The sequence below is a fragment of the Molothrus aeneus genome, chromosome 18, assembly GCF_037042795.1.
Source record: "Molothrus aeneus isolate 106 chromosome 18, BPBGC_Maene_1.0, whole genome shotgun sequence".
NCBI classification, from domain to species: Eukaryota; Metazoa; Chordata; class Aves; order Passeriformes; family Icteridae; genus Molothrus; species Molothrus aeneus.
The window spans coordinates 1,340,399-1,350,677 of record NC_089663.1 but is presented as its reverse complement, the minus strand read 5'-3'; the positions used below and the strand labels follow the sequence as shown (position 1 = coordinate 1,350,677).

Here is a 10,279-nt window from a genome sequence, read left to right as displayed (position 1 = left end):
GGGTGCCCCATCCTGACCCCCGGGTGCCTCATCCTGACCCCCAGGTGCCCCACCCTGACCCCCAGGTGCCTCATCCTGACCCCCGGGTGCCCCATCCTGACCCCCGGGTGCCTCATCCTGACCCCCAGGTGCCTCATCCTGACCCCCGGGTGCCCCATCCTGACCCCCGGGTGCCCCATCCTGACCCCCGGGTGCCTCATCCTGACCCCCGGGTGCCCCATCCTGACCCCCGGGTGCCTCATCCTGACCCCCGGGTGCCCCATCCTGACCCCTGGGTGCCCCATCCTGGCCCTGCTCCGGCCACGTGTGCCCAGCACATGTGCCTCCGGGGGATTTGCTGGCTGGATTAGCTGCAGCATGGGCCCAGGCTGACCTGCTTTTGGCAGGGGCCACGCTGGGAATGGGACTCAGGGCTGTGGGACCCGGTTCCCATGGCAGCAGGGTGACAGTGTCCCTGTCACTCTGGCAGCAGGGTGCCATGGGATGGGTCTGGGTGTGTCCCTGTGTCCCTCGTGTCCCCAACCATGTTTGAAGTGCGGGGGTTTAATCACAGGATGGGCACATCCCTCCTCCCACGGCCGCAGCCGGAGCCGGTTTAACCACACGGTGAAACATCCCGATTGCAGCGGGTCTGGCTGTGCCATAAACAACAGCCGGGAGCACGGCTGGCTCAGGAACAGCCGGGAGTGTGGGGACTCTGTGGGTTTGGGGGGAACACCAAAATGGGGCCTGGGGATGGCTCCTGCCAGAGCTGCCCCACAGAGGAGACACATAAGGGGTGTGAATGCTCCGTGGAGCATCCGTAGGTTTGTGGGGTAGGGGTGGCTTCCTGGGCAGCTCCAGGGGACACTTATGGGTCCACAGAATGTGGATGGCTCCATGGGACATCTATGGGTCCCAGTTCCAAAGGACACACACGACTCCATGGCACAAAAAATGGCTCCTTGGGACATGCACAGACAGGACACAGATGGTTCTGTGGGACATCCACAGCCCCCATGGTTTCATGGGATGTTTCCATGGGTTATCCATGGACATGTATAACTTCACAGGACACCCAAGGGACATCCACAGCTTCATGAGACAAATAGGGTTAAATAGGGTTTCATAGGACATGCAGAGCTCTCTAGGACAACCATGTGTCCATGAGGGACATGAGGCTCTGTGGGACATCCATGGGACACACACACCCCCATGGGAATCCTGCTCCTGATCCCCATTTTCCAATCACGCCACCTGAGCCCTCAGTCTGTCCCTGCCCCCATCTCCCATCCCTGTCCCTTCTACCTGGCACCCTGCCCCAGTCCCTGCCCTACTTTTTGTCCCTGTTCCCACCTCCCATGCCTGTCACTGCCCTCATTGCTGTCCCCTCTCCCTGACACCTGGCCCATATCACCATCTCCCACCCCACAGCCAAATCTCCCTCTATACCCCAATGTCCTCCCACAACCCCTGACACCTCACTGTGCCCCCCAAACTCTCATAGGGCCCCCACCGTTTTGTACACTCCATAACCCCCAGAGCCCCCTACACTCATCTCTCCCTTGCCCCCCAAATCCCTGTTCCCCATGCCCCCCAAGGCCCCTGTGCCCCCATTCCCCCTGTTCCCCATATTCCCCATGCACTCCTACCCCATATGCCTCCTACAGTCCCCAAGTCCCTCCTACCCCCAAGCCCTCTATGCCCCCATATTCCCTATAAACCCCAAACCCTCCCAAGTCCTCCATACCTCCCATATCAATTATAGCCCCCACACTCCCCTATAGTCTCCAAGCCCCCCTGTGCCTCCTTATGCCCTCATACCCCTATAGCCCCCATACCCTCCAGCCCTCCATGTCCCATGTGCTTCCCATGCCCCCATACCCCTCCATGCCCCTATACCCCCCCATACCCCTCCATGCTCCAATACCCCACCATGCCCCCCACACCCCTCCATGCCCCCATACCCCTCCATGCCCCTATACCCCCCCATACCCCTCCATGCCCTCATACCCCTCCATGACCACCATACCTCTCCATGTCCCCCATACCCCAATACCCCAAAAGTTTCCCATACCCCCACATCACTTACAGCCCTCACACCCTCCTATAGTCCCCAAGCCCCTCTGTGTCCCCATATCCCCCCTACCTCCATCACCCCCCGCATCCCCATCCCCGACCCCGGGGCGGCGGCGGGCGCTGACCGGGCGGGCAGGGGTCGGGCAGGGTCCAAGGCCACGGGGGTGGGCGGGGGGCCGGGCCGGGCCGGGCCGGGCGGGCCGGGGGGCGGTCCCGGGGAGGTGCTCGGATCCTCCCCGGCCGCCGGGGCCGGGCAGAGCCGCCCGCAGCGCACCATGAGCGGCCGCGTCGGGGACCTGAGCCCGCAGCAGGCGGAGGTGCTGGCCCAGGTGAGCTGGGACGGAGCGACCGGGGAACTGCGGGGGGACCGGGGCCGGGGCCGGGGCCGGGGCCGGGGCCAGGGCCGGGCTGTCCTCCCCGATGTGCGCCCGCATCCGCCGCGGGACCGGCATCACCCCCACCCCGCACTCCAAACCCACCGGCAGCACTTCTGCTCCCGGCCCCCGGGGGCTCCGCAGCCCCCCACAGCACCCCCAAACCCACCGGCATCACCCCCGCTCCCGTCCCGGGGGGCTCCCACCGCCTCGTCCAGCTCCCACATCCCCGGCTCCAAACCCACGGCATCACCCCCGCTCCGGCCTCCGGAGGGCTCCGCACCCCAAACCTCCCGGCTTCACCCCGATTCCCGGCCCCGGGGACGTCCCATCGCCTTCAGCCTCCACCCCGCCCCCCAAATCCGGCCCTGGGAGGCTCTCGCTGCCTCCATCCCTCATCCCGGACCCCAAACACGCGGGCCGAGCCCCACTGTGGCACTGCCCACAGGGCCGGACCGTCCTGGGTGGGTCCTGGCGGTCCCGCTGGCTGGACCATCCCGCTGGTGGGGCCCCATCCCTCTCCCATCCTCCGCGGGACTCGGGGACCTCCTGCCTCACTGCGGGCCCTTGGGACGGTGCCCTTCTGCCACTTCCATCCCACCCTGCACCCCAGTCCCACGGGCTGAGCCCCCGTGGTGCTGCCCACCAGGGAAGGACCATCCTGGCTGTCCCACCACACTGGGCTCTGCCGAGCCCCGTTTTCTTCTTCCACCCTTCCCATGGGACTGGAAAACTTCCTGCCCTCACCGCCGGGATTGCAGGCCCGGGGACACCCAGAGCCGGTGACTGTCACCCACCACGGCCACCTCTGCCAGCCGCTCGTGTTTGAGTGCCAGCTGTTATCGGGGTTCAGTGCACCGGGAGGGCACCCCCGTGCCTTTATCTTATCACTGCCTTTCAGCCCCAGCCAAATTCCACTGGCGGGCGATGACCCCGCCGGGTGCCAGCACGGGGGGCAGGGGCAGGCATGGGGCACAGAGCCCAAACCGTGCCCGGTGCCAGCCGTGCCCTGGGCAGGTGACGGAGGCGAGTGGCCAAACCCGTTCGTCCACCACCACCGGCTTTGTCCCAGGGTAAAGGAGCTAATCCCGGGTTTAATTACCCCTAAATTCAGCGGGAGATAAGCTAATCAGGCTCATTAAGGGGAGGGCCTCGGCTGGTACCGAGATTTGAGCTGTAGCCTGGTTGGGGTGAGCGGGGCCACATGGACAGGGGACCCTGGGTCCCCCAAACCTCCCAATGCTGCACCCCAACATCCTCCTGCCTGTGCAGGGGGGCTGTGACCCACTGGAGGTCACAAACAGCAGGGGACACAGTGACCAGCTCCATCCCAAAGGATGCCACTGGTGGGGACTGGTCTGCTTGGTCCCTTGCTGAGGGGACCCCAAATCCACCAGTCCTGCACCCCAACACCCTCCTGCTTGTGTCACGGGGCTGTGACCCACTGGAGTGTCACTGAGACGGGGACAGTGGGATCTGCTGGTGACTGGCTTCATCCCAGGGATGCCATTGGCACGGCCTGGTCTGCCTGGTGCCTGCAGGGCCCCCTCTGAGGGGCCCCAGCTTTCCCAACCCCCCAGTCCTGCACCCTGGCACCCTCCTGCCTGTGCCAGGGGGGCTGTGGCCCACTGGGGTGTCACTGGAGCAGGGGTACACACAGTGGCAGCCTCCATCCATCCCAAAGGACACCCCTGGAGGGGACTGCTTCACCCAGTCCCTGTGAGACACCCTGGGAGGAGCAGGGTGGTGACAGCCCACACACCTTATGCAAGGGCTTGGGGACAGCTTGTGCTGGGGGACAGTCCCCTGCCAGGTGACCGCTGATCCTGGGTGCACAGGGGGCACAGGGGAACAGGGTGGCCCTTCTCCCCTGGCAGTGTCCCAGTCCTGGTTGGCATGTTTTTGGGGGCATGAGGAAGGGACAAACCTCCAGCCTTGAGGTTTTTGGGGAGGATCAGGGACCCCTTCACCAACTGTCCCTCTGGTCCCCGCAGTTCCGGGAGAAGCTGCAGGACGTGCTGCCCTCCCTGCCCTCCCAGGACGACTATTTCCTCCTGAAATGGCTCCGAGGTAACCCCGAGGTGGGGGCAGCACTGGAGGGGGGAGCCCCAGTGGGGCTGGCGGGGTCTGAGCTCTCTGCTCTCTTGCAGCGCGTTCCTTCGACCTGCCCAAGGCAGAGGCGATGCTCCGCAAGGTGAGAGGGGCACGCTGCTTTTGGGGCACCCTGCTGTGCTGGGACAGACCTGGTGTGGGACCCCACACCCTGAGCCACCAGCCCCAGCAAGAGGGACCCGCCTGCGGGGTTCACCCTGTCCCAAATCTCACCCTGGCCCGCTCTGCCCCCGCTGCAGCACGTCGAGCTCCGCAAGCACATGGACGCCGACAACATCCTCGCCTGGGAGCCACCTGAGGTGAGTGTCCCTGGGCTCCTGGGGTGGCCCTGGAGGGGACTGTGCCCCTGAGTCCCCTGGGGTGTATGTGAGGTGCCCTGAGCCCCCGTGCTCCCACAGGTGATTCGGAAGTACATGTCCGGCGGGCTGTGCGGCTACGACCGCGAGGGCAGCCCGGTGCGCTACGAGATCATCGGGCCCCTGGACGGCAAGGGGCTGCTCTTCTCCGCCTCCAAGCAGGACCTGATCAAAAACAAGTTCCGGGACTGTGAACTGCTCCGGCTAGCGTGTGAACAGCAGAGTGAAAAGGTGGGAACCTGCCCACACTCTGCTGGCCCCAACAGCTCCTTGTGGCCATATCTGGCCTGCCCCTACCAGTCATCATCTTCCCCAGCCCTAACAGGTCTCCCAGTCCTCTCCACTTCCCTCTTTCCGTGTCCCTGCCAGCCCCATAAGTCCATGTCCATTCCCACAACTCCAATGCCTCCCCAGCCCCCTATGTCTATTTCTGGTCCATCCCTACCAGACAATGTCCTTGACAGCCCTATATATCTTACAGGTCTATGTCCTGTCCATTTCCCTCTGTCTGTGTCCATTCCCACAACTCAAAGTCCTCCCCAGCCCATCTCTGGTCCATTCCTACCAGACAATGTCCTTGACAGCTCTATATATCTTATAGGTCCATGTCCTGTCCATCCCCATATGTCCATCTCTGGGCCATCTCTCCCAGCCAATGCCCTCACACGCCAGCCCTACAGGTCCATGTCCAGTTCATCTCCCTCAGCCCCACAAGTCCATGTCCTGTCCACCCCACCAAGGACCATGTCCCTGCCAATCCCATATGTCCATCTCTGGTATCCTCCCACCCCACAACTCTGCATCCTGCCCATCCCCACCAGTCCATGTTCTCGCTGTCCCTCAGCCCGGGTCCCTGTCCCAGCTCCCATGGTGCCCCCTTTTCCCCACACCAACACTTAGGAGGAGGCTCTGGCTGGTGTGACCAGCCTGTTGGGGCTGCCCCATCCCTGGACCTCCCTGTGGGTCCTGCCTGATCTCCCCCATCCTCCTGTCCCAGCTGGGCAAGAAGATTGAGATGGTGATGATGGTGTACGACTGTGAGGGCCTGGGCCTGAAGCACCTCTGGAAGCCAGCTGTGGACACATATGGGGAGGTGAGGGCTCCTGCCCATCCCCCTTCCCACTGGACCACAGGCCTGGTCCCTGGATGATGCAGGAGCGGGTCCCTGCAGTGCCCTGCACTCCCCAGTGTTCTGGGTGGGTCCTGCTGGATGCATGGCATGGGTGACCCGAGCTCCCCCATCTGCAGATCCTGTCCATGTTCGAGGAGAATTACCCTGAGTCCCTCAAGCGCCTCTTTATTGTGAAGGGTGAGTTTGGCCCCGGGGTCCTGCTGCCCTTATCCAGGTGCTGATGCCCCCCTGACGCCCCCCTCTGCCCCCAGCCCCCAAGCTCTTCCCCGTGGCCTACAACCTGGTCAAGCACTTCCTGAGCGAGGACACGCGCAAGAAGGTCGTGGTGTTGGGATGTGAGTCCTGGCCCTCCCCAGCGTGTCCCAAATGGGGGTGACACGTCCCCGCTCTGCTATCACCCCACCCAGGGGGGATACTCCAACTTGCAGCCCCCCAAACCCTCTGTCCTCCCCCCCAGCCAATTGGAAGGAGGTCCTGCAGAAGTACATCGACCCCGCACAGATCCCGGTGGAGTACGGGGGGACGCTGACAGACCCTGACGGGGACCCCAAGTGCTCCAGCAAGGTAGGAGGAGCCCCCGCGGGGTTCTTTAGGGGTGCTGGGCAGTTCCCCCACCCCCACATCCTCCATCCCTTCCAGATAAACTACGGAGGGGATGTGCCCCAGCATTACTACGTGCGGGACCAGCTGGCACAGAAGTACGAGCACTCGGTCGTGGTCAACCGGGGCTCGTCCCACCAGGTCGAGTACGAGATCCTCTTCCCCGGCTGCGTGCTGAGGTGAGGGCAGCTCCGCGCCGCGGGGAGCGGGTGACAGGGTCACAGCCGCCGTGTCCCCGGCCCGCCGCAGCACCGCCCCTGTGCCCTGCAGGTGGCAGTTCCGCTCCGAGGGCGCCGACATCGGCTTCGGGGTGTACCTGAAGACCAAGGTCGGGGAGCGGCAGCGGGCGGGCGACATGACCGAGGTGCTCCCCAACCAGCGCTACAACGCACACATGGTGCCCGAAGACGGCTCCCTCACCTGCTCCACGCCCGGCATTTGTGAGTGCCGAGCCCTCCCCGGGGCGCTGCGGGACCCCCGTGTCCCTGATCCCACCACGTCCCTGACAGCCCCCCCGTGTCCCTGATCCCCCCCAGACCCCCCCTGCCGTGTCCCTGACCCCACCGCGTCCCTGACACCCCCGTGTCCCTGACCCCCCCCCCCCGTGTCCCTGACACCCCCCGTGTCCCTGACATCCTTGTCCCCCTGCAGATGTCCTGCGCTTCGACAACACCTACAGCTTCCTCCACTCCAAGAAGGTGAGCTACAGCGTGGAGGTGCTGCTGCCCGACACCGCCTCGGCCCAGCAGATCCAGGGGGAGTCCCCCAGCCACAGCCCCTGAGCCCCCCGGGCTGCACCGCGCCCCCAGGACGGCCCCGCGGGAAGATGGAGCCGGGGCTGAGCCCCGGGGCTGCCGGACTGAGGCGGGGCCGAGCGGGGCCGGACGCCCGCAGCCCCCCCAAACTCTGTGCCTTATGTGGATGCCGCACCCACCGCTGCTGCTGCTGCCTGGGCTGGGGAGTAAAGGGATGGACTGAGCGGGGTCGGCTCCGTTTGTGGCTGCCCCTGCTCCCCGCCGCAACCCTGCAGCCAGCCCAGCTGCCCCAGCCCCACAACTGCCCCCTCAGTCTCACACCTGCTCCCCCAGCCCCTTAACTGTGCCCCAGGCCCACAATTTCCCACCCAGCCCCAGAACCGCCCCCAGTACCACAACCACCCCAGCTACCCCCAGCCACACAACTGTGCCCCAGCCCCACAGTTGCCCCTTCAGACCCGTAACTACCCCCAGCCCCACAACTGCCCCCAGTTGCCCCCTGAGCCCCAGCCCTGCCCCCTGACCGCCACTGACGTAAGGCCGCGGGGTCACGTGCGCGGTCAGGCCACGCCCCCGCCGCCATCCCGCGGCCCCGAGGGACGGGGCCAGACGTCACACACTGGGCGGGGTCATGCAAATCAGGCTGGAATGGGCGTGATTTGGTGACGTAGAGCCGGGGGCGGGGCATGCAGCGGGAGCGGTGGCGCGCGCCATGGGGCAGGAGGAGCCCGACCTGTACCGGGACACGTGGGTCCGATACCTGGGTGAGCACCGGGAACCGGGCACTGAGCGCTGACACCGGGAAACGGGCACCGGCACCGGGCACTGGCTCCGGGAACCAGGCGCTGACATTGAGCACTGACACCAGGAAGCGGGTACCGGCACCGGGCACTGACATTGAGCGCTGACACCGGGAAGCGGGTACCGGCATCGGGCACTGACATTGAGCGCTGACACCGGGAAGCGGGCACTGACATTGAGTACAGAGCACTGACACCGGGTACCGGCGCCGGGAGCCACGGGAGCTCCGGGAACCGGGCACTGACACCGGATACCGGGTACCAGCACCGGGCACTGACACAGGGTACAGGCACGGGGACCTGGGCATTGACATTGGGCACTAACATAAAATACCACTACCGGGACCTGGGCACTGACATCGGGTACCAGCTGCGCAAACGGGGCAGTGATACCGGGCACCGGCCCCATCACAGGGTACTGACACCGGGGACTGGGCACTGACTGACCAAACCCTGGTATCGGGTACCAACGTCAGGCACCACATGAGGAACCAGGCACTGACAGCCAGCCCTGCTTTAGGAACGTGACAGCAGACACTGCGTCGGGTACCGGGCACCGTGCACTGCACTGCCCTGAGTGCTGGGCACTGCATGTGGTACTGGGCACTGACACCCAGCACTGGTACCAGAGTGCACTGGGTCTGTGGTACTGGGCACCAACACCCGGCACCAGGTACTGCACATTGCACTGGGCACTGATACAGGGTTTGGTGCCAGATATGAGTGCCACACAGCAGGCCCTGGCAGTGTACACTGGCATGGTACAGCACACAGGGTAACAGCACCAGGTACCTGTCACTGTCACCAGTACCGACACTGGCTAGTGGCATCATCCACCTGCACTGTGCACGGACACTGGACAGCAGGACCAGTTACTGGCTCCTGCCAGGCACTGGGCACAGACACAGAGCCCAGAGTGGGCACTGGCACTAGCGCTGGGCAGTCAGACACCAGCCCTGGCAGTGGGCACCCCCAGCCCAGCTGTCCTGATGACAGTGGGTTCAAGGGGATCCAGGCACCACAAACACCCCCTGTGAGATCCATCCGGTGACACTGGGGACACCCTGCAGAGGTGACACGGGGACAGCCAGTCCCTGACCCTACCATCCCCTCAGGTTACGCCAACGAGGTGGGCGAGTCCTTCCGCCCGCTGGTGCCAGTGCCGGTGGTGTGGGCCAGCTACGGCGTGGCCACCGCCTACGTGACCGCCGACGCCATCGACAAGGGTCGCAAAGCTGCCGCCGTGAGTGCCACCCCCCCTCACCCCCAGTCTCTCCATCCCTGCCCTTCCCCTGAGCCCTGTGTCTCCCCAGGCCCACCCGCAGGACCCCACGCGCGTGGGGGTGGCCGTGGTGGACACGTTCGTGTGGCAGAGCCTGGCCTCGGTGGCCATCCCCGGCTTCACCATCAACCGGCTCTGCGCCGCCTCGCTGGCCCTGCTGGGGGCCCTGACCCGCTGGCCCCTGCCCGTGCGCCGCTGGACCACCACGGCCCTGGGGCTGGCTGCCATCCCCCTCATCATCACCCCCATCGACAGGTAATGAATGGGGACACCCCCGGGGTGGGGGACAGGCGGCTGCCACCACCCCATCCCCACAGCCCGGAGGGATGGAGCATGTTTGTCTGCTTGGGGCTGGGAGCAGAGGGTGGTGACGGGATGTCTCCACTCCAAAGGGGCTTTGCTGGGGTCCAGCCAGGACATGTCCCTGCCAGGACGGGGATTATCCAGAGCTGAGCCAGGATTAGCACAGTGAGGCTGTGCTAAACCTGGTTTTGGCAGCGCTGGTGTCTCAGGGGATATTAAGAACAGTCCCACCCATCCCACATCACTGCCCCAGAGACGCCCGGGCCCCGCTGACGCCCTCTCCTGCTGCAGGACTGTGGATTTCCTGATGGATTCCAGCCTCCGCAAGCTTTACAGGGCACCAGGAGAGCCCCCGACGTCCCACTGAGCATCACCCCACACACTCTGGGAAACTGAGGCATGCTGCTGTGACCCACCTACTGTGACCCCTCACTCTGGTGACCCCCAGAGTGGCCACCCTGTCCCACACTGGTCCTAATAAACCATTTCAAACATGACCCCTCTGAT

General features: G+C 65.0%; 2 protein-coding genes across 3 annotated transcripts; both read left to right on the top strand.

Moving 5' to 3' along the window:
- The first annotated feature begins 2,306 nt into the window (after window positions 1–2,306).
- On the top strand, window positions 2,307–7,611 carry SEC14L2 (SEC14 like lipid binding 2). Its single transcript, XM_066562151.1, has 12 exons — window positions 2,307–2,387; window positions 4,427–4,502; window positions 4,583–4,626; window positions 4,784–4,843; window positions 4,943–5,131; window positions 5,898–5,993; window positions 6,149–6,209; window positions 6,284–6,367; window positions 6,490–6,596; window positions 6,672–6,811; window positions 6,903–7,072; window positions 7,284–7,611. Exons 1-12 carry the CDS (start codon window positions 2,334–2,336, stop codon window positions 7,412–7,414), a joined length of 1,212 nt encoding a protein of 403 aa, XP_066418248.1. The 5' UTR covers window positions 2,307–2,333; the 3' UTR covers window positions 7,415–7,611.
- A 435-nt stretch (window positions 7,612–8,046) lies between these two features.
- MTFP1 (mitochondrial fission process 1) lies at window positions 8,047–10,269 on the top strand. 2 transcript variants are annotated; one of them, XM_066562307.1, is made up of 4 exons: window positions 8,047–8,151; window positions 9,303–9,430; window positions 9,501–9,724; window positions 10,064–10,269. In XM_066562307.1, exons 1-4 carry the CDS (start codon window positions 8,100–8,102, stop codon window positions 10,137–10,139), a joined length of 480 nt encoding a protein of 159 aa, XP_066418404.1. In that variant the 5' UTR covers window positions 8,047–8,099; the 3' UTR covers window positions 10,140–10,269. The 2 variants fall into 2 exon arrangements, with proteins under 2 accessions (XP_066418404.1, XP_066418405.1); XM_066562308.1 differs by having other exon boundaries at window positions 10,026–10,269.
- The last annotated feature ends 10 nt before the right edge of the window (window positions 10,270–10,279 follow it).

What these genes read in the sequence shown, in the direction of transcription:
- SEC14L2 (XM_066562151.1), top strand. Translation starts at nt 2,334, where the DNA reads ATGAGCGGCCGCGTCGGGGACCTGAGCCCGCAGCAGGCGGAGGTGCTG. An exon ending in CAGAGGCGATGCTCCGCAAG is followed by an intron (nt 4,627 to 4,783) that starts GTGAGAGGGGCA and finishes CCCCCGCTGCAG; the next exon opens with CACGTCGAGCTCCGCAAGCA. An exon ending in GAAGGTCGTGGTGTTGGGAT is followed by an intron (nt 6,368 to 6,489) that starts GTGAGTCCTGGC and finishes CCTCCCCCCCAG; the next exon opens with CCAATTGGAAGGAGGTCCTG.
- MTFP1 (XM_066562307.1), top strand. Translation starts at nt 8,100, where the DNA reads ATGGGGCAGGAGGAGCCCGACCTGTACCGGGACACGTGGGTCCGATAC. An exon ending in CACGTGGGTCCGATACCTGG is followed by an intron (nt 8,152 to 9,302) that starts GTGAGCACCGGG and finishes CCATCCCCTCAG; the next exon opens with GTTACGCCAACGAGGTGGGC. An exon ending in ATCATCACCCCCATCGACAG is followed by an intron (nt 9,725 to 10,063) that starts GTAATGAATGGG and finishes CTCCTGCTGCAG; the next exon opens with GACTGTGGATTTCCTGATGG.